Below are 23,753 nucleotides of genomic sequence, written 5' to 3'. Positions count from 1 at the left end.
GGGGGAGACAGGGGAGAGGAAAGGGTTGGGGTGGGGGGAGAGGAAAAAAAGGGGAGGGGGAGGGAAAAGAGGAGGGTAGGGGCGTGGTGGGGAAGGGGAGGGGGCCGCAGGGTGGATGGGCGTGGGCAGCCCTGGGATGGAGCCCGTCGCACAAACTTTCCGGACCGGCTGTCCCAGGGCAGAGAAACCCCCGGTCCAGCCCAGCCCCCGGCGGCCAGCAAGGAGAACAAAGGCAGCCGAGCCGTAGGACGGGGGGCTACCCCGACCACCCCCCAATTCTCCTTGTTCCTCCTCTTCCTCCTCCCTCCATCCCTCCTCCCTCCATCTTCTGGTCCAGCCAGCCGGTGCCTTGGCAACCCCAGCATCCCTGAGGACCAATCTCCCCGGACCAAGCTGGGCCGGGGGCTAGGACTTAAGGGGAGGGGGTCCCTTTCCAGGTAGGGGAGGGGTCCCTTTCCAGGTTTCCAGGTAGCTCCCTCCTGACTCCCTCTTGCTGCCCCGGACAGTCTCTGCTGAGGGATGCTGACCGCAGGGGGGGCTGAGGCGGGGGGAGGACCCCTGGACCTGGGTCCCTGGGAGGCTTGAGACGGAGCCTGACGGGATCCCGGCTCTGCCACCTGTCTGCTGTGTGACCCTGGGCAAGTCGCTTCGCCTCTCTGGGCCTCAGTGACCTCGAGAAGTGGCATGGCTTAGTGGCCCGGGCTTGGGAGTCAGAGGTCGTGGGTTCTAATCCCGCTCCACTACTTGTCAGCTGTGGGATTTTGGGCAAGTCGCTTCACTTCTCTGGGCCTTAGTTCCCTCATCCAGTGCTCTGCACACAGTAAGTGCTCAATAAATCCGATCGGATGAATAAATAAAACGGGGATGAAGACTGTGAGCCCCACCTGGGGTAACCTGATCACCTTGTATCCCCCCGCCCCCCCCAGCGCTTAGAACAGGGCTTGGCACATAGTAAGCCTTAACAAATATCATCATTATCATTTTTATTATCTGTAAAATGGGGGTTGAGGCTGTGAGCCCCACGTGGGACAACCTCATTACCTTGTATCAGCCCCGCCAGCCTCCCAGCGCTTAAGAACCGGGCTTGGCACCTATTAAGCGCTTAATAAATACCATCATTATCATTATAATTATTTGTAAAATGGGGGTAGAGACTGTGTGCCCCACTTGGGACAACCTCATTGCCTTGTATCTACCCCAGCGCTTAGAACAGTGCTTGGCACATGGTAAGCGCTTAACAAATACCATCATCATTATTATCTGTAAAATGAGGGTAGAGCCTGTGAGCCCCACGTGGGACGGGGACTGTGTCCGCCTTGATTTGCTTGTATCTACCCCAGTGCCTAGTACAGTGCCTGGCACATAATAAGCGCTTAACAAATATTATTATTATTATTATTATTATAACTTGGAAAAGCATTGTCGAGTGTGAGCGCGGTTTTAGTCGGAGTGCTCCTTGGTTTGTCCGTTTCTTTAACCGAACCGAACCCCTTAGGGGTGTTTGGGGGGGAAGGGAGGGTCTAACTTTAAGTTCTCTGCAACCCTCCTTGCATCTAGAAATGATTTTCCCTCTTCTCCCGGTGGCATATAATAATAATAATAATAATGGTATTTGTTAAGGGTTTACTATGTGCCAAGCACTGTTCTAAGCCCTGAGCACTTAATAATAAATAATGATGGCATTGGTTAAGCGCTAACTATGCACCAAGCACTGTTCTAAGCGCTAAGCACTTAATAAATAACGATGGCATTTGTTAAGCGCTTACTAGCTTGACTCAGTGGAAAGAGCCCGGCTTTGGAGTCAGAGGTCATGGGTTCAAATCCCGGCTCTTCCAACTGTCAGCTGTGTTAATTTAGGCAAGTCACTTACCTTCTCTGTGCCTCAGTTACCTCATCTGTAAAATGGGGATGAAGACTTTGAGCCCCCTGTGGGACAACCTGATGACCTTGTAACCTCTCCAGCGCTTAGAACAGTGCTTTGCACATACTAATCGCTTAGTAAATGCCATCCAAAAAAACACTGTTCTAAGCGCTGAGCACTTAATAATAAATAATGATGGTATTTGTTAAGCGTTTACTATGTGCCAAGCTGAGCACTTAATAGGCACTGTTCTAAGTGCTGGGGTAGATACAAGGTTATCAGGTTGTCCCAAGTGGGGCTCAGAGTCTTCATCCCCCTTTTCCAGTTGACGTAGCTGAGGCACAGAGAAGTTAAGCAGTCACACAGCAGACAAGTGGTGGAGGCGGGATTAGAACCCACGTCCTCTGCCTCCCAAACCCGGGCTCTCTCTCCCCCAAGCAACGCCTCTTCTCATAGCATCGCCTGGTCCTTAGAGTAGCCCAGGCGGGAAGGCAAGGGCGAGCCCGGCGTGAACATGGCTTTCCACGTGGAGGGACTGATCGCCATCATCGTCTTCTACCTGATGATCCTCATGGTGGGCATCTGGGCCGCCTGGAAGACCAAGAACAGCGGCAGCAAGGAGGAGCGTAGCGAAGCCATCATCGTAGGAGGGAGAGATATTGGATTGCTAGTCGGTGGATTTACCATGACAGGTAAGCACGGAGAGGTTTTCCTTCCCTTTAAGGAGCTGTCCTGGACCTCAATCAGTGGTACTGACTGAGCGCTTACTGTGGGCCGGGGACACTATACTAAGTGCTTGGGAGGGCACTATACAGTAGAGTAGGAAAACCTGATCCTTGCCCACGATGAGTTTACAGATTATTAATAATAATAATAATGATAATAATGGCATTTGTTAAGCGCTTACTATGTGTGAAGCACTGTTCTAAGCGCTGGGGGTGGATACAGGGTGATCAGGTTGTCCCACATGGGGCTCACAGTCTTAATCCCTATTTTACAGGTGAGGTAACTGAGGCCCAGAAAAGTTGAGTGACTTGCCCAAAGTCACACAGCTGACAAGTGGCGGAGCCGGGATTAGAACCCATGACATCTGGCTCCCAAGCCCATGCTCTTTCCATTGAGCCATGCTGATTAGTCAGTGATGGTCGGTCCTTCAATCATATTTATTGAGCACTTCCTGGATACAGAACACTGTACTAGGTGCTTGGGAGAGTACAATGTAACCATTCAGTTATATTGAGCGGTGGCTCAGCGGAAAGAGCACGGGCTTTGGAGTCAGAGGTCATGGGTTCAAATCCCAGCTCCGCCAATTGCCAGCTGTGTGACTTTGGGCAGGTCACTTAACTTCTCTGTGCCTCAGTTCCTTCATCTGTAAAATGGGGATTAAGACTGTGAGCCCCCTGTGGGACAACCTGATCTCCTTGTAATCCCTCTAGTGCTTAGAACAGTGCTTTGCACATAGTAAGCGCTTAATAAATGCCATCATTATTATTATTATTCATTTATTCATTCAATCGTATTCATTGAGGGCTTACTATTTGCAGAGCACTTTGCTAAGCACTTGGAAGCATACGATATAACAATAAACAGACACCTTCTCTGACCCTGACCACATCAAGCTTGGGGTTCATGAACCACCAGGGGCATAAAGTGTTCTTTGCCCTAGATTTTTAGACTCCCTGAAGGCAGGAAACGTGTCTGGATAGGTCAGTTGGTAGAGCATCAGATTTTTAATCTGAGGGTCCAGGGATCAAGTCCCTGTTTGGGTGAATCCTACTTTTTCATTTTTTTATTTTTTGAAAAGCAGCGTGGCTTAGTGGAAAAAGCCCGGGCTTGGGAGTCAGAGGTCATGAGATCTAATCCCAGCTCCGCCACTTGTCTGCTGTGTGACTTTGGGCAAGTCACTTAACTTCTCTGGGCCTCAGTTTTCTCGTCTGCTAAATGGGGATTAAACCTGTGAGCCCCACGTGGGACAAACGGCTTACCTTGTATCTACCCCAGTGCTTAGAACAGTGCTTGGCACAGAGTAAGTGCTTAACAAATACCACAATTATCATTATTATTATTACCAACTCTGTTGTGCAGTATGCTACCCAGCAATTAGCACAGTGTTCTACACACGGTAAGTGCTCAGTAAATGCCACTGCCTAATTCATTAATTAGCTGTATCAGCAGCAGTGTTCCATATATACTATTGGCAGAATGCTTCTCCAAAAAAAGATTGATTGATAGATTGATAACCATAAAACTTATGCCTTGTCTTCTGCATCTGCATTCATTGGCATTTGGGGGAGATGGGGTAGGAGAGGAAGAGCCCCCCTTTCATGTGTATTTATCCTAGATTAATAGCCCGGGAACATATATTCAATTATTTTAAGTGGTTTAAATCTTAAATGTTATACTTGGGCAAAAATGATTTACATTAAAAGAGTTTATAAATAGAACAAATGAATGGAAAGGAATGCCTTGGACAGTGCCACACTTGGGCGAGAGCTGGGTAAAGATTAAGGAAAATTAAGCTATTCAAACCATTAAATAGGTTCTTTAGAGCCAGAAAATGGTTTCTAAGATAAATAATCTAACCTGTCTGCTTCGCCATCACACATAGTTTCCAAACTAAATTAAATGCATTTCAACTGTCTAAAATAAGAATACCAACGTTTGTTGGTAGTTGATTTTAAAGGTTTTTTTTTGTGCAAGTAGATATTATGGGAGCAAATTTTGTCCATTGAAATGATATCAAAACCAACTTTTAAACTAAATCTTCACCCATGAAACACTGGACCGTTGTTGGAGGATGAGAATCACAATGTATTAATTAATATGTCAAACTGGGAACTGAGTTGCTGCTGGAGAAGGAAAAAAACCAAGGGTTTCCCAGTGGAATCCCCTCCGACAGTCTTCCCTTTCCTTCAGTCATTTATCGTGCTGGAAAAGATGGGCTGCTTGGTCGTTTCCTTCCTTTGTTTCAGTAAAAAATGGGACTGGAATTAGACAAATGGAAAAACGCAAAGACTGATAATATTGCAAGATATGAGACCAAGAATGCTCATCCATGTCCTTAGTCTTTTGGGGCTGGATCATTTAAATTTAAGATTCTTCAAAATAATTTTTTTTTCTTTAAAAAGAACCATGACCTTGTGAAGTAAACATTCTACTAGAATATGAAAAAGCTTGCCATAGTGTAAACAGTTTGCAAGCAGCAATTGAGTAAATTCTCAGAGAAAATGGTGAAACACTATTTTATTTTCCTTAACTTACTACCAATAGGGCAAATTGACAATTGTTATACCGAACAAATTTTTAACTGGTTTTGAGAAGCATTGAAAGTAATTGAGAGGGAGGGTTTGGAAATATTGAGTGAGTTTCTCCTAATCTTGTTTAGAATAAGGATGTTTCTCTGTATGCCTATTAAATTTTTCACTTCTGTTCTCAAAATACAAGATCTTGTTGCTTTGGGCATAACACTCTGGCCATGTTACTCCCCTCCTCAAAAATCTCCAGTGGCTGCCTATCAACCTACGAATCAAACAAAAACTCCTGACTCTCGGCTTCAAGGCTGTCCATCACCTCGCCCCTTTCTACGTCACCTCCCTTCTCTCCTTCTCCAGCCCAGCCCACACCCTCCACTCCTCTGCCGCTAACCTCCTCACCGTGCCTCGTTCTCACCTGTCCCACCATCGACCCCCGGCCCCTGTCCTCCCCCTGGCCTGGAATGCCCTTCCTCTGTACCTCTGCCAAGTTAGCTCTCTTCCTCCCTTCAAAGCCCTACTGAGAGCTCACCTCCTCCAGGAGGCCTTCCCAGACTGAGCCCCCTTTTTCCTCTCCTCCTCCCCATCCCCCCCGCCCTACCTCCTTCCCCTCCCCGCAGCACCTGTGTATATTTGTACAGATTTATTACTCTATTTTACTTGTACATATTTACTATTCTATTTATTTTGTTAATGATGTGCATTTAGCTTTAATTCTATTTGTTCTGACGATTTTGACACCTGTCTACATGTTTTGTTTTGTCTGTCTCCCTCTTCTAGACTGCGAGCCTGTTGTTGGGTAGGGACCATCTCTATATGTTGCCAACTTGTACTTCCCAAGTGCTTAGTACAGTGCTCTGCACACAGTAAGCGCCCAATAAATACGATTGAATGAATGAATGATGAGCAAATCATCTTAAAGCGGAAACTCCATTAGGTGTATTGTCGCAATCTGTCCGTGACTGATATCCACTGTTATTAAACAATTTTTAAATGTTTTTTAAAGAAATATAAGAAATTCTTCCTCAGGCAAAACATACTAGTCAGAGTGGGTTTTTACAGCTGGTTAAAATTGCTTTATCTAATGGTTTTAAGTAATAAAATTACTCCCAAAACCTTAATAAATCTATGACAATTGGGACCATTATACTAAAAATCTTTTTACACCAACTGGCAATTTATCCTAGAAAAATATAGATAATTTTTCTGATGCAAAATGATCCCAAAGAGGTTTGGGGCTCCAAAAATCACTGTACTTCTTACTTTTCTAACAAAATCTCGCTGGACCAGCGATAGCTGTTTGAATTGCTGGCCTCCCCATCAGAAGGAAAGGCTACAGGCTTGGTACCTAAAGAAACCATTCTTGTAAAGGAGGAGAGGATCAGTGGGCCTCACCAGGTTTGAGCAACGGCAGCTGCGAGAGAAGCAGAGAGGAACAAAAGGTTAGGGTGAGTAGGACTAGGAGTATCTTCGGCAAGCGGAGTATGAGAGAGGGGAGATAGCAGGCTGAGGGCAACCCCAAGAAACAGGTGGCTAATTGAAGGGTGACATTGTGCCCTCCTTCATCACTTTATTTGTCCTGTGGACAGAGAGTTATATTTAGATGCCTCTAACTTGGAAAGGCAATGGAGTTTCTTCTCTATGACCTTGTAAAATCCTCCTGCGAGTTCAAAGTAAAGGAAGGTGGGGAGACAGACACTAAAATAAATTGCAGATGGAAAAAATGAGTGAATATATGGAAATGTGCAGGTGTGCTTAAGGCTTAGGGATGAGGTGAATATCAAGTGCTTAAAGGGTACAGGTCCAAGTGCATGGGTGACAAAGAAGAGAGGGTGAAGAGGGGAGATGAGGGCTTAGTCAGGGAAGGCTTCTTGGAGGAGATGCGATTTTAAATTGAGTTACGTTTAGATGCCTCTAGCTTGGAAAGGCAGTAGAGTTTCTTCTCTATGACCTTGTAAAGATCCTCCTGCAATTTTGAGGTAAGGGAAGGTAGGGAGAAATACATTTCATAAAGAACCCTGAGAGACATTCTGCCTCAAAAAATTCAATATCAAATCTGTTTTTCTTTTCAGAATATATATTTTACACCTTATGTATGTTCCCAAGCAACCAGTACATCATTCTGGCAATAGTAGAAACACAATAAATGGACCACTGCTGCTGATATTGCTACTCAGTGAATCAAACAGTGAGGTTTATTTAACATTTACTGTGTGCAGAGCACTGTACTAAGCAATAATAATAACAATAATGGCATTTCTTAAGTGTGTACTATGTGCCAGACACTTTTTTAAGCACTGGGGCCATTTACTATGTTCAGAGCATCACATTAAGTAATAATAATAATAATAATAATAATAATAATAATAATAGCATTTCTAAAGTTCTTGCTATGTGCCAGGGATTCTACTAAGTTCTGGAGTAGATACAAAATAATCAGGTTGGACACAGTCCCTGTCCCACATGGGGCTTATAGTCTTAATCCCCATTCTGCAGATGAGGGAACTGAGGTACAGAAAAGTGAAGTGACTTGCCTAAGGTCACACAGCAGACAACTGGCCGAGCTAAGATTAGCACCCAGATCCTACTGACTCCTAGGACCATGCTCTATCTACTTAGACCATGCTCCTTCTTCTTACTTGGGAAAGTACAATTCAGAAGACTTGGTAGATGTGATTCCTGCTAGTCAGGAGCTTATGGTCTGGAATGGGGAGACAGACATTAACCTGAATTACAGATAGAGAAAATGAGTGAATATATGAATATGGACATGTGTGCTTGAGGCTTAGGGGTGGGGTAAATATCAAGTACTTAAGGGGTATGGGTTCAAGTGCATAGGTGATAAAGGAGAGAGGGTGGAGAGAGGAGATGAGGGCTTAGTCAGGGAAGGCTTCTTGGAGGAGATGTGATTTTAAGAAGGTTTTGGAGGTAGGGTGAGTTGGGATCTGATGGATATAAAAGAGGGAGGGAGTTCCAGGTCAGAGGGAAGGTGTCGGCAGTGAGAAAGATGAGACTGGCAAGTAGGTTTGTGTTAGGGCAGCGAAGTGTTTGGGCGGGGTTGTAGTAGGAGATCAGTGACGTAAAGTCGGAGGGAGCAAGCTGATTGAATGCCTTAAAGACAATGGTAAGGAACTGCTGTTTAATGTTGAATTGGATGGGCAACCATTGAAGGATTTTGAGTAGGACAGAGAAGTGGCTTTAATGTTTTTTTGGTTGTTGTTGTCGTTGTTTGGAAAAATGATCCAGGCTACATAGTGAAGTAGAGACTGGAGAGGGGAGAGACAGAAGGCAGGGAACACAACAAGGAGGCTGTTGCAGGTCAGATATAATAATAATAATGATGGCATTTATTAAGTGCTTACTATGTGCAAAACACTGTTCTAAGTGTTGGGGAGGTTACAAGGTGATCAGGTTGTCCCACAGGGGGCTCACAGTCTTAATCCCCATTTTACAGATGAGGTAACTAAGGCACAGAGAAGTTAAGTGCCTTGCCTAAAGTCACACAGCTAATTGATATGGGCTTGGAGAAGCATGGTAGCATTTTGGATGGAGAGGAAAGGGTGGATTTTAGAGAAGGTAGTACCGACAGGATTTGGTGACAGGCTGACTATGGTGATTGAATGAGAACGATGAAATCAAGGGTAAAACCAAGGTTATTGGGATATGAGACAGGGAGGTCGGTGGGGTTGCCTACAGTGATGGGAAACACAAGAGAAGGACAGGGTTTGGGTGAGAAGATGAGTTCTATTTTGGACATGTTAAGTTTGAGGTGTCATCAGGACATCCAAGTAGAGATGCCTTGAAGGCAGGAGGAAATGTCAGACAGAGAGAGGTCAGGGGTGGAAACATAGATTTAAGAATAATCCCTAGAGAACTGGTAGTTGAAGCGATGAGAGCAAATGAATTCTCCAAGGGAGTGGGTGTACATGGAGAATAGAAGGGAAACCAGAACTGAGCCTTGAGGGACTCCCACAGACAGGGATTGAGAGGCAGATTAGGAGCTGGTGAAAGAGTCTGAGGCATGCCAGGAGAAGACATTGTCAGGGAGGCCACATTTAGATCATTTTTCCAGGCGAAGAGGATGTTTCACAATGTTGAAAACAGCTGAGAGTTTGAGGAGGATTAGGATGGAGTAGAGGCCATTGGATTTGGCAAGAAGAAGGGGTCACTGGTGATTTAGAGAGGGCATGGAGTGAAGACTTTTTTATGGCATTTGTTAAGCACTTACTATGTGCCAAGCACTGTTCGAAACTCTGGGGTAGATACAAGGTAATCAGGCTGGACCCAGTCCCTGTCCCACATGGGGTTCACAGTCTTAATCCCCATTTAATAAGATGAGGGAACTGAGGCACAGGGAAGTGAAATGACTGGTCCCAGATCACACCGAAGACAAGTGGCAGAGCTGGGATTAGAACACCGGTCCTTCTGACCCCCAAGCTCGTACTCTATGCACTAGGCCAGGCTGCTTCTCAAGGTTGGAAGCCAGATTGCAGGGCATCAAGACCAGAATTGGAGGAGTGGAAGTGGAGTCAATGGGTGTAAACAACTCATTTGTGGAATGTGGAGAGGAATAGTAGGAGGGAGATAGGGCAATAACTGATTGATGAGGAGGAAGAAGAAGAGGAGACTGGAAACTACCTACTTTCTCAAAAACATTAAGGTGGTCTGACCAATATTTTTTTAAACACAAAGAAGTAATAAGTTATTGGCTTTTCACTAGGAGCTAATTTCCAGTTTAGAAAAATTCTAAAGTTGAATGACAAACCTGCAAGTTGGAATGCTGACCCATCTGTTTTAATCACAACATTAATACATCTAAAATGATTTTTGCCCTATCCAGGCACTACTCTTACCTGGCTAAAATCCAGTTTAATCTCCAGCAAACCACCAGTTCATAAAACCTAAAGGGCCTGAAGACTGTCAGGTAGATCCGGGTTCTGGGGAATCAGCCATTGTAGGTAAACCTTCATTATATATAATTCTCTGACTTCCATATTCCAGGTGTAGTGATCCTGGACATGAAAAATTGTGATATCTGATCTAGTGAGAGGCGTCCCAGAATGGTATTATAACTTGCTTTTCTCTGTCTACCTACTTCCCCTCTCCACACCCTGTCTCTTTCAGCCACTTGGGTAGGAGGAGGTTACATCAACGGGACAGCGGAGGCTGTGTATGTACCAGGCTATGGACTAGCCTGGGCTCAAGCGCCCATTGGGTACTCTCTCAGCCTGGTTTTAGGTAAGTCTGAACCTAACCCCCAGTTAGTCCCCCACTTTATCACCGATGAGATGCATCACAACACATCATGTTCAACTGAATTTTAACGCAGCCTCTAATTCAATCCTTGGAGAAGAACAAGCCTCTCAGAATTCCTCTGAGAGGGTGGCAATTGGAATATGCCTTCTAAAGATTTTCAGGTTTTGCTGAACTTCAGTCAAAGATCGTTTAGATCCTGTACTTAGTACAAAACTCTGCACACTGCAGGCTCTCACTGAGCTCTGCTAACTGAACTACAGACCATCCCTATTATCATTTTAATCCTGATATTGCCCAGAAGGGAATCACCCTAAACTCTATAAGATTTTTCTCTCCTAAAATACAAACTGTCTCAAGAACTGCAGGAGTAAAATTACATAATAGATAAAAGGATACGCTGCTTCTTAGTAGTCAGGATGACTGTGGAATTTCTTTTGAGGCAATGCATCAGCACACTCATGCTGAGAAAAACTATAATGTAAGAAGGTCCTCGGGTGAAAATCCAGACTTTCCCCAGTCAAAAGCTAAAAAAAAATTGTCTCACATACAATATTTAATTGAGCCCTGGTGATATTAAGACACTCAATTGGTGCTGTTGAATTTTGAATGTGGTGACTTTGTGATCATCATATTTTAGGCAAGATCATTTCTTGAGTACTAACGCATTTTCCTTCCTTTTGATTTTTCTTTTTCATTTTTGTTATTCATTTTCTTTCAAACTCCTGCTTTTTGTAGCTCATACACCAGAATCTGCCAACATGACTATGTGTAAGCATGTATGCATGCCTACATGCCCATAAGCCTATCTTCTCTCCCCCCACCCTGTCCCGTGCTCTCTCTGTCTAGATTTTTCTCTCTGCTTCTGTTTACCTTTCTATTCCATTTTCTCTGCCTACTTAGAGAGCTAGGAATCACAACTGTGTCCCGAGCAGGGAAAAGTTTCTCTGTTGCAAAAGGATGCAGAAGAAAAGCCTTCACTTTCATTATGTGTTTCCAGGTGGCCTGTTTTTTGCCAAACCCATGAGGAGCAAAGGGTATGTGACTATGTTGGACCCATTCCAGCAGCTCTATGGAAAACGCATGGGGGGACTCCTTTTCATACCTGCCCTAATGGGAGAGATGTTTTGGGCTGCAGCCATTTTCTCTGCCTTAGGTAAGGAACAGCACCCTGTCTCATTTCATTACTGATTGTTGTGGTAAGTTTGACTGGGAACCCCCATGACTACCTATAATCCCTTTCCTCTTCCACTGCCCCACCACGCTCTGATTCTTCATCACCTATTTCCTGCTGCTCTCCTCTGAGCAGGGGGAAGAGGGCTGCTGAGTAGAAGGCCAAGAGTTGTGGCTGAAAAAGTGGTATAGAGAGGGAGAGAGACAGAGGAGGACAGCAGGGGCCATTTCCTCTATGCTGCATGGGAGTGTGGATGTGCAGTTGCCTCCTCCTGGAATAAACGTGCAGTATTTTTTAAATTTTACTATGGGCCAAGCACCATACTAAGCTCTGGGGTAGACTCAAGATAGTCAGGTTAGCTACAGTTCCACTCACACACAGGGCCCACAGTCTAAGAGGGAAGGGTATAATAATGATGATATTTGTTAAGCGCTTATTAAGTGCAAAGCACAGTTCCAAGTGCTGGGGGAATACAAGGTGATCAGGTTGTCCCAGTGGGGCTCACAGTCTTCATCCCCATTTTGCAGATGAGGTAACTGAGGCACAGAGAAGTTAAGTGACTTGCCCAAAGTCACACAGCTGACAAGTAGTGGAGCTGAGATTAGAACCCATAACCTCTGACTCCCAAGCCCGGGCTCTTTCCACTGAGACATGCTGCTTCTCTAGGGTATCAATTAATCAATAAATCAATCACATTTATTGAGCACTTACTGTGTTCAGAGCAGTCAGTCAGTCAATCATCTTTATTGAGCGCTTACTATATGCAAAGTGGGAGTAAGCTTGTCCTCTAGACTGTAAGCTCATTATGGTCAGGTAATGTGTCTGTTTATTGTTGTATTGTACTCTCCCAAGCACTTAGTACAGTGCTCTGTACAAAGTAAGTGCTCAATAAATACAATTGAATGAATACAATATAACAATGTAACAGTCACATTCCCTGCCCACAACGAGCTTACAGTCTAGAAAGAGAGATATACATTAATATAAATTAAAAATAATTACAGATATGTACACTGCACTAAGCACTTGGAAAAGTACAATATAACAGAGTTGTTAGACAAGTTCCTTGTCTACAGCAAGCTTTAAACCCATTTTACAGATAAGGAAAGTCAGGCAAATAGAAGTGAAGTGACTTGCCCAAAGTCACACAGCAAACAAGTGGCAGAACTGGGTTTAGAACCCAAGTCCCTTGACGCTCTTTCCACTAGACTACGGTGCTTCCCTATATTCTAGGACACTCGTTTCTCTGCTTACAGTGAAACTATCCCTATACCAAGTGCTCCAGCAATGCCTTGAGACTATCTCCCCAAACCCAGCCCACATCCCCGTTCCTCTGGACCCCAAGGAAAGATGAAGCAGTGCATAAAAACAAAAAGATGAAGCTGTGTATAAAAATATGATTAGAGGGAATGTTGGTCTTGGTGTAGGTGCTGCTGTAGAGCAAGTTGGTGCCCCACCGGCTTTCTGGGGATTTCATCTACTGGGGCATCACCTCAGTCAATACTATTAGGGCCGGCAGGTGGGCCGTGTCTCCTGGAATGTGGCAGGTGTTCATTTAGAGGCTTACTTTAGCCTCCTCTAACAATATTCATTCATTAAAGATGATTGAATGGGAAGTACAAGTTGGCAACATTTAGAGACGGTCCCTACCCAACAACGGGCTCACGTTAACAATCAATCAGTCGTATTTATTGAGCACTTACTTTGTGCAGAGCACTGCACTAAGAACTTGGGAGAGTACAATCTGAGTTCGTAGACATGTTTCCTGTCCTCAAGGAGTTTGCAGTCTAGAGGGAGAGACAGTTGTTCAAATAAAGCATGGATTTGAAACCAAGTGCTGGCGGTGCTGAGGGTAGGGTGAATTTAATGTGATTAAAAGCTACAAATCCAGGTTTAAGGGTGATACAGAAGGGAGAGGGAGTAGGGGAAATGAGGGCTTAGTTGGGGAAGGCCTCTTGGAGGAGATGTGATTTTCATAAGGTTTTGAAGATGGGAAATGTGGTCGTCTGTGACATATAAAAGGAGAGAGAGTTCCAGGCCAGAATGTGGGTCTTTGTGGGAGATAGCTGAGATTGAGGTACGGTGAGGAGCTTGGTATTATAGGAGTGAAGTGAGCATGCTGGGTTGCAGTAGAAGTCAGTGAGGAAAGATAGGAGGGGCAAGGTGATTGAGTGCTTTAAAGCCGACGGTAAGGAGTTTCTGTTTGACGCGGAGGTGAATGTGCAGCCACTGGAGGTTCTTGAGGAGTGGGGAGATGGGAACTGAAATTTTTTTTAGAAAAATGATCCAGGCATCAGAGTGAAGTAAGGACTGAAGTGGGGAGAAACAGGAGTAAGGGAGGGCAGTGAGGAGGCTAATGCAATTGTTAAGGAAGGATAGGATAAGTGGTTGGATCAGCATAGTAGCAGTTTGGATGGAGAGGAAAGGGTGGATTTTAGAGATGTTGTGAAGGTGGAACCTATGGGATCTGGTGACAGATTGACTATGTGGTGTGAATGAGAGAGAGGAGTTAAGGATAAGGCCAGGCATGTGAGGGAGGGAGATTGGTGGAGTTTCCTTCAATGATGGGAAAGATAAGAGGAGAACAGGTTGAGAATGGGAAGATGAGGAGTCCTGTTTTGTACATATTAAGTTTGAGATAACTGTGGGACATCTAGGTAGAACTATCCTGCAGGCAAGAAGAAATGCAAGACTGCAGAGAGGGAGAAAAGTAAGAGGTGAAGATGTAAATTTGGGAATCACCAATATGGAAAAGGTAATTGAAGCTGTGGGGAGAAATGACTTCTCCCAGTGAGTGGGTGCAGATGGAGAGTAGAAGGGGATCCAGAACTGAACCTTGAAGGACTCCCACAGTTAGAGGCTGGGAAACAGAGAGAGAGATAGGAGGAGAGCCAGATGCGGGCAGTGTCAGTGAAACCAAGGTTGGATAATGTTTCCCGGGAGAGGGGTTTTGTCTACTTTACCCACAGCAGCTGAGAGATTGAGGAGGAATAGGATGGAGTAGTGATCATTAAATTTGTCAAGAAAGAGACCATTCTTTTGGAGTGAGATTCCTTGGAATGAAGGGGGTGAAAGCCAGAATGGAGGGAGTCAAGGAGAGAATTTGAAGAGAGGAAATGGAGGCAGCAGGTGTAGACAACTCTCTGAAGGAAATTGGAGAGGAATGGTAGGCAAGAGATAGAATGATAATTGGAAGGAGCTGTGGGATTAAGGGAGGGTTTATTTTTCTTTTTTTAGGATAGGGGAGACATGAGCCTGTTTAAAAGCAGTGGGGAAAAAGCCACTGAAAATAGCGGCCATGAAGGGAAGAGGGGAGGAGTTTGGAGGCACAGGTGGAGGGGGTGGATTTTGAGAAGAAGTGGGAGTTCTCCTCTTGAGATAGTGCTGGAAAAGATGCGAGAGTCAAAGAAGGGTAGAAAGAGGAAGGAGCGGGAGAGGAGCAGGAGAGATTTTAGGGAGATCATGCCTGATACTTTTTTAATTTTATCAATAAAGACCCCCATGGTCATTATTGGCAAGAGATGAGCAGAGAGCGGGGACAAAGTGTTTGAGGAGGGAGTTAAATGTCTGAAGTAGCTGGTGTGGGCAATGGGTATAAGAGTCAATAAGGACGGAGAAATAATGTTGCTGGTTGGCAGAGTGAACAGCATTAAATGTCTGCATTTCTGCAAGCAGCGCACTCCACCTTATGAACAGGGGAAATGTAAGTATACTGTAGAGGTTATCAGGGCTGTGCTACCAGATTGGTGGGTGGACAGGGGAGCAAGAGAATTGAATTCAGTGGCAATGGATAGCATCGTTGGCACATTACTGATGGATCAAGTAGTAAACATCCTCTATATCAACCTCAAAATCCTTTAAACAATGGATTCCTTAAATTGGAAACTGCAAAAATGAGACTGGGAAAACATTATTCTCTATCTCTCAGATTCAAGCAACTAGTGTGCAACAAGGCAGTTCTATAATATTTTATTGTTTATTATTTGTTTATTGCTGTATTTTACTCTGCCAAGGACTTAGTACAGTGTTCTGTACACAGTAAGTGCTCAATAAATATGATTGACTGCCTGAATGAATGAATAATTATTTTAAGAAGCAAATCATCCTTGCATCCAGTTTTCTAATACAGGTCCAGAGCAGGCAGGAAATGTTGGTAAGGCCCTGAGTTCCAAGAGCATTAAAGTGAGTGAGATTGAACCAGAATGTTTTCAATCCCTGAGAAGCAGCATGGTCTGGATGGATGGACATGGATACGGGAATCAAAAAACCTGAGTTTAGATGCTGAGCCACGTGCTGTGTGACCCTGTACAGATTATTTAACTTCTCTGAGCCTATTTCCTCCTCTTCTCCAATTATTTGCCACTGTATTGTGGCCTGGAAATGTACTGAACTAATGATGATGGTGGTGATATCAATATTTGTTAAGCACTTTCAATGTGCCAAGCACTGTAATAAGCACTGGTTTGATACAAAATAGTCATGTCAGACATAGTCCCAGTCCAACATGGGGGTCACAGTCTAAACAGAGTTCTACCATTGCCAGCTGTGTTCCTCCTCCCTTGGACCCCCACCTTCCTCCCCAGGAAAAATAATAATAATTATAATAATAATGGTATTTATTAAGCACTTACTATGTGCAAAGCACTTTTCTAAGTGCTGGGGAGGTTACAAGGTGATCAGGTTGTCCCACAGGGGGCTCACGGTCTTCATCCCCATTTTACAGCTGAGGGGACTGAAGCACAGAGAAGTGAAGTGACTTGCCCAAAGTCACACAGCTGGGATCTGAACCCATGACCTCTGACTCCTAAGCCCGGGCTCTTTCCACTGAGCCACACTGAAGGGTAGCAAGAGCCAGGGGGGTGCTAGAGAAGGGTCATTATCACCTGTCCTCTACCCAACCCCATCCACAAGGGTTGTACCACATGGTCAAGGTCTTCAATCAATCAATCAATCAATCAATCAAGGGGCAGCCAAGCCCAAATGCTTTTGCTTACATGCCAGGGAAGTCTGGGAGAGGAAGACAGGAGGACATAGGGAGGGAATTACACATGATTCTTGACCCATTGAGTAACCTGGTACCCCTGCCCTGTCCTCCTTTAAAGGGAGTTTGAGAGAAAAGAGAATCAGCCCCGGTGACATTCAGGAGCAAGTGCATGGCAAACAGTGAAACTGGACACAAAAGGAAGGTTTTCCTGCTGGGTCCTCATTAGCTGCTAAGCAATGGGGAACTTGTTTACCACCACTTCATCACGAGACCCTTCAGGAGTCAAGAACAAATGGCATACTGCAGGGACAGGAAAGGAGTCACCTCAAGAACTCTCGGAAAATACAGGATGTTCCCTCCCGCTGAATCAAGATCAATTTATTTTGGCACAGCCTTTGAAGAGAATAGGATTAATTAGTTAATGCTTCTAAAGTGCTCTGAAAATGGCAAGTGCCCTGTAAATACTGGATATTGTTCCTATAGTCTGTGTCTTGTGAGAGCTACAGTTTTTCATTTATAAAGATTGCCCATGAGTTTTTCCCAAGAAGAATGGTAGCAGACTAGAGCCAATTATAATGATGACACATTCACCTTGGTTTTCCCATGCTTTGAAGAATCTATTCATTTAAGTACATGGGGTTGGGGTGAGAGGGGGTAAAGGGGTTGACTGGAATGTAATAGAGATGTATCTGTGCTTACAGCACTAGCGTCCCGGCCTTTCCCAGGTCCACCTTTTTTTTTAATGGTATTTGTTAAGTGCTTACTATGTGCCAGGCATTGTAATCATGTAATTAGCTAATCAGGTTGGACACGGTCCATGTATCACATGGGCTCACAGCCTTAATCCCCATTTTACAGATGAGATAACCAAGGCAGAGAGAAAATGAAATGACTTTCCCAAAGTCACACAGCAGACAGATGGCAGAGCTAGGATTAGAACATAGTTCCTTCTGACTCCCAGACATGCACTCTTTCCACCAGGCCATGCTGCTTCTCTGCACCATGACTGCTTCTCCCTGATGCCCCCGCCACTTCTCTGGGGAGGTGCTGATTGGTTAGAAATGCTTGATTCATTTCTTCCGATAACTTTCTGATAACCAATTGACATCCTGCCTGGGTTGATACAGTGGATATGGAATCAGGCAACTGGTAGCAATTAATGAGAGAATAAATGTCTCCAGTCATTCCCAGGTGAGTTGGCACCTATCTCACTGCATACCAAACAGCCACATGAAATACATCCTGACTCTGGGACAAAGTAAGAGAAAGGTCCCCAGAAGCTTTCTAGTCTCAGGCTGGAACTATACTTTGTGCATCTGAGAATGGCAGGATATCGAGAATCTGTCACAACTTGTCAGAAATGCAGGGATTCAAAGGGAGCCACAGAACTAGAGCAAAGCCAGTCTGACTTTTAAAACTGGTTTAGAAGTTCTCATGTTTGTAAACAAAGAAAAGAATACTGGCAGTAAGATTTCTAAGAAGACAGTGGTCCTCGCACTTGCACCTGCCATGTATGTTTGGAAAAAGATGCAACTGAATCAAAATTTCATTGAAGGACAAATTGAATCTTTGCTTGGTTAAGTTATTATTGATAAAGAAATTGAAGCTTCCTCCTCAAACTCTATCAATACTCATTCATTGTAACTTAGAGACAACATAATATTACTTTGGGCAGAGAATGGATTGCATTTGCCACAGATGATCAGAAAATGCTTAACTATTTCCAGGTCTTAAGAAAGGCAGCCAAAGCCAGGCAGATGGCACAAGTGCAGTAGTTCTATTGACTTTTTTCCTTTAGGTGCCACTATCAGTGTAATCATCAACATTAACGTCAACATTTCGGTTATTGTTTCGGCCCTGATTGCCACGCTATACACCTTGGTGGGCGGGCTGTATTCTGTTGCATACACTGATGTCGTTCAGCTCTTCTGCATCTTCCTGGGGCTGGTGAGTGTTTTCACTTTATTTTCCACTTTTGCCAAGTAGATGCTTTGGTGAGGTCCTAAGACTTAGCAGAATCCTGGTGACTAAGAACACTACCAGAACTCCAGACTTTAGCAGGAACCTAGCCTAGATTGAGGTCCGAACTTTTTTCCTCTGCTTAGATAATCAATTGATTGATCCATGAGAGCTTACTGAGTGCAGAGCACTGCACTAAGCATTTGTCTTGTCTTATGCTGTTGAGTCATCTCCGATCCATAGCGACTCCATGGACACATCTGTCCCATATCAGCAATCATTCTGGAAGTGTATCCACAGAGTTTTCTTGGTAAAAAATACAGAAATGGTTTACCATTGCCTTCTTCTGCACAGTATACTTGAGTCTCCACCCTCGACTCTCTCCCAAGCCGCTGCTGCCCAGCAGGTGAGTGTTGACTTGTAGCAGAATGCTTTCCACTCGCTAGCCACTGCCCAAGCTAGGAATGGGATAGGTATGCCTCTGCTTGACTCTCCCTCTCTTAGCTGAGACTGGTGGAGTACTGGAAAACTCTCCAGGTGAGACCCTGAGAGAGTACTAAGTGCTTAGAAGAGTAAAATATAATAGAGTTGGTAGACATGTGCCTTGCCCACAAGGAATTTAGAGTCTAGAAATCACCCAGAACTAGAATTTCTTGAATTGGCCCACCCTGTAGTTTAAAATCAATTACTAAGGGCAAAGACAAAAGTCTGCTGCTCTTTGGGCTCAGATACCTAGAGTGTCTCAGGGTGGTAGGTGACTGCCCCTTTAAAAGTTATCAACTCCTTTGCAAGAGCCCATAAATCAGTCAGTATTCATTCATTCATTCATTCAATCGTATTTATTGAGCACTTACTGTGTGCAGAGCACTGTACTAAGTGCTTGGGAAGTACAAGCTTGCAACATATAGAGACAGTCCCTACCCAACAGCGGGCTCACAGTCTAGAAGGGGGAGACAGACAACAGAACAATACATATAAATCAAATCAAATAAATAGAATAAAAATGTACAAGTAAAATAAATAAATAATTAAATAGAGTAATAAATATGTACAAACATATATACATATATACAGGTGCTGTGGGGAGGGGAAGGAGGTAAGGCGGGTGGGATGGGGAGGGGGAGGAGGGGGAGAGAAAGGAGGGGGCTCAGTCTGGGAAGGTCTCCTGGAGAAGGTGAGCTCTCAGTAGGGCTTTGAAGGGAGGAAGAGAGCTAGCTTGGCGGATTTGCGGAGGGAGGGCATTCCAGGCCAGGGGGAGGACGGTGGGACAGGCTAGTAGTAATATTTATTAGACACCAACTGTGTACAAAGCACTATATTAATGGCCTTGAGTGTATAACAGAGTAAGAGACAAACCACCTCCTTGTGCTTTGTTCTTTAAGGAGAAGTCTGGCGAGTAGTATTTGCTCATGGGTGGAGTGGTAATTGTTCTGCAAAAGACCTGCAACAGAACAAGCAAAGTGAATCACAAATTATATGTTGAGGTCAGTCACATGGTAGGGCAAACATCTTCCTTAGGTCTGTGGAAGGACCTTCAAAAACATTTCTCTGGTACAAAGATGCAATTGAAAAGACGCAGGCCACTATCTGATCGAGTTAGGGCTTTATCGAATCAGCTATATAAAAGGTCAAATCTGATTTTCCAGTCAGAGTTCTCCAGTCTGCAAATACCTGACCTCATTAATGAGCCTGCCAACATTTGGTTTGGAAACACTGGTCCTCCTTTGAAAAACAAAGCAAGAAAACTAATGCTCCATCTTGGATCTTTCTGCAAGGTATTCAGGGTGTGAAGGATGAGAAATGGTGGGAATGAATACACACACCACCACCATCACCCTCCACCCACATTCCAGTGCAAATTTAGCCTGGAATACAGGATCAAGCAGCATTTCTTGGTGGAAAGAGCACAGGCTTGGGAGTCAGAGGACGTGGGTTCTAAATCCAGCTCTGCCGCTTGTCTGCTGTGTGGCCTTGGGCAAGCCACTTAACTTCTCTATGCCTCAGTTATCTCATCTGTAAATGGGACAACCTGATTACCTTGTATCTACCCCAGCGCTTAGAACAGTGCTTGGGACATAGTGAGTACTTAACAAATACCATCATTATTATTATTGTTATTATTATCAAGAGGTGTTTCTATGACAGCCCCTACTCACAAGGGCTCCTGCCAATAACAATGATATTTATCCAACACTTACTGTGTGCAGAACACTATTTTAAGCATTTGGAAGAGTACACTGTAACAGATTTGGTAGACATGTTCCCTGACCACAAATGAGGTTACAGTTTAGTCTCTAGAGGTAAAGGTTTGGGTCTATGGGCCCACTTATTCCCACATATCACTTTGAAAAGGGTCATCCTGACCAAGCCAAATTTCCCTTTCTTTCCCAGTCACTTGGCTCAATTTTTCTGAAGTGCCAATCCTTAATAGGGAAAAATCTCTCCTGTCCCTTGCCTTAGTTTTGCCAAACCATGTTACACCATTCCTTCGTATACCGTCTAAAAAGCCTCCTCCTCCCAGAAGCCTTCCCTTATTCGCATCCCCATATTCCAGGTCAGTCATCCCCTCAGCCACCTCAGGACTCATGTGTACATACCTCTTTATTTATGAATTATTTGCTTATTTAACCACTTGCGACTCCCATTTCTATGTACTGTCACATTCCTCTAGACTGTAAACTTATTGTGGACAAGCAATGTGTCTAAAGAAGCAGCGTGGCTCAGTGGAAAGAGCATGGGCTTGGGAGTCAGAGGTCATGGGTTCTAAACCCAGTTCCACCACATGTCTGCTGTGTGACCTTGGGCAAGTCACTTCAATTCTCTGAGCCTCAGTTACCTCATCTGTAAAATGGGGATTAAGACTGTGAGCCCCACGTGGGACAACCTGATTACCTTGTATCCCCCCCAGTGCTTAGAACAGTGCTTTGCACGTAGTAAGCGCTTAACAAATGCCATTATTATTATTATTATTACCAACTGTTGTATTGTAATCTCCCAAGCACTTAATACAGTGCTCTGTGCATAGTAAGTGCCCAATAAATGCCATTGATGATATTCTTCCAACTATTGTATATCCATCAAAATTGTCTTTTCTATTAGATTGCACATACTTGGAAATACGAATCGCTTTTCTATTTTTTCTGTATTTCCCAATTACCAGGGTTATATCATTCCAATTGTTATTTCAGAACCACACTGAATACTTATGTAAGTCTATATTGACCTATACACTTTAGTATTTAAGCACTTATTTATTCACTTATTTATCTTCCCATACTCTCCTTCTCCCTAATTGTGACTATTTTTTGGTCTGTCTTCCCTGTCAGATTGGAAGCTCTTTGAGGACTGGGACTGTGTCTTTTACCTCCCAAGCAATCAATCAATGGTATTTATTGAATGCTTACTTTGTGCAGAACACTCTACTAAATGCTTGGGAAAGTACAATATAATAGAGTTGGTAGATGAGGTCCCTGACTACAAGAAGCTTTGAGTTTACGGGGGAGATGGACATTAAAATAAATTAGTGTAGTCTTTGGCATATGATAGGTATTCAATAAATATGATCGATGGATTAATTGCTGGTGTAGTACTCTGCACACAATATTGCTGCTGATGATGATATTGGGCTGGGTTAAAATCTGTGCTTAAAATATCAATTAGTATAATCCAGAAATATTGAAATATTGACAATGCCCGTGGTGTTCCAAGCCAGTAATGGTGACCAGTCACCAGAGAAGGTAAAATAGTTCCCCAAAAACTGAAAACAACACCCTGGCTATTAAGGTACTTTCAAGCCCAGCAAGAGATATTAACACTGGGAAGTATAACCACCACTTGCAAAGGGAAAACTTGCAGAAAAATAAAATGAGGAAAAGAAAGAAAATGTTCAGAGAAGCCTGGGAGGTGCTTGAGGACGTCCTCCCTTTGAAGCTTCATGGGCTCTTAGCCATTTAGAAAAATATGATGACTTTCTGAACACTTACCTCACAGCATGAAGGCAGGCTGACAGATTTTTCCATGTGTTCCCTGCTTTACGAGGAGAAATGCTTTCCTGTGTTCTTTCAAATGCTAAAAATGTAATGGAATGAACGTTCCTTTCTGGTTTCAGTGGATCAGCGTACCTTTTGCAATGTCCCATCCTGCAGTTACGGACATTGGCTTCACAGCTGTGCACGACTTTTACCAGAAACCCTGGCTTGGTTCCATTCAATCGCTTGATGTCTACACGTGGATTGATAGTTTCCTTTTACTGGTAGGTGATGCCTTATTCTTTCTATTTTTGTCTCTTGGTACTTATTAACTGCTTACTATATGCCAGGCACCGTACTAAGCGCTGGAGTAGAAAAGCTAGTCAGGTTGGGCACAGCCCATGTCCCACATGGAGCTCACAGCATTAATCCCCATTTTACAGATGAAGGAACTGGGGCTCAGAAAAGCAGAAGACAAGTGGCAGAGCCAGGATTGGAACCCAGGTCCTTCTGACTTCCAGGACCTTGAGCTATCCACTAGGCATGACTGCTGCCATTAAAACTTTGGAAATGAAAAGCAGCAAATTCAAAAACTGGCTGTCTAGATTTTTAAGTTCCCCACTCCTAAATCAAAATTTGACACCCCAACATCTGGCATGGAGCTGGTTAGCCACAAGGGCTGACTCATGCCAAAGTTAGAGGGCAAGAGCACAGAAAGATTCAGGTTGAGAACAAATACGTTCTTGACAACTCCCGGGGGGAAGGACATGAGATGGTCAGGAACAGAGGTGAAAGGAAAATCTGACTCATACCGGAACGAGGGGTGGGGCCTGGGGGCCAGGAGATGCTTGCCCATTCCCGTCAGACCAGACATGGGGAAAAGTGGGTGAAGAGGGCAAAGAAAAGCATTCAGAACCATGGCAGTGGCAAGACTCTGGCTCACCTGCAACCTGGGGTGGAGGTTGAGGAATTTCCACAGATCTATGGACTGGGCAGGAGGCCGCATTCCATAATAATAATAATAATGGCATTTATTAAGCGCTATGTGCAAAGCACTGTTCTAAGCACTGGGAAGGTTTCAAGGTGATAAGGTTGTCCCACGGGGGGCTCACAGTCTTAATCCCCATTTTACAGATTAGAGAACTGAGGCCCAGAGAAGTTAAGTGACTTGCCCAAAGTCACACAGCTGACAATTGGTAGAGGCGGGATTTGAACCCATGACCTCTGACTCCAAAGCCCGTGCTCTTTTCCACTGATCCACGCTGCTTCTCTTCCATCAGCGAAGGGAGCAGGATCGGGGGGG

At 44.3% G+C, this 23,753-nt stretch overlaps 1 protein-coding gene and 1 non-coding gene across 2 annotated transcripts in view; both read left to right on the top strand.

Moving 5' to 3' along the window:
- Positions 1-2,375: 2,375 nt before the first annotated feature.
- The window catches only part of SLC5A7 (solute carrier family 5 member 7), a 34,404-nt gene continuing 13,026 nt past the window's right edge, over positions 2,376-23,753 (top strand). The window contains exons 1-5 of the mRNA XM_038771669.1: positions 2,376-2,553; positions 10,237-10,350; positions 11,366-11,521; positions 18,322-18,470; positions 22,591-22,734. Coding sequence (XP_038627597.1) covers positions 2,376-2,553; positions 10,237-10,350; positions 11,366-11,521; positions 18,322-18,470; positions 22,591-22,734 — 741 coding nt within the window. The remainder of the gene's footprint in view (positions 2,554-10,236; positions 10,351-11,365; positions 11,522-18,321; positions 18,471-22,590; positions 22,735-23,753) is intronic.
- On the top strand, positions 3,558-3,630 carry TRNAK-UUU. The gene has a single exon. It is a non-coding gene; the product is annotated as a tRNA-Lys (tRNA).

The sequence above is a fragment of the Tachyglossus aculeatus genome, chromosome 2 (genome assembly GCF_015852505.1).
Source record: "Tachyglossus aculeatus isolate mTacAcu1 chromosome 2, mTacAcu1.pri, whole genome shotgun sequence".
In the NCBI taxonomy this organism is placed as follows: Eukaryota; Metazoa; Chordata; class Mammalia; order Monotremata; family Tachyglossidae; genus Tachyglossus; species Tachyglossus aculeatus.
Note: the sequence above shows the minus strand (reverse complement) of the source record. Positions and strands in the feature narration are given on the sequence as shown.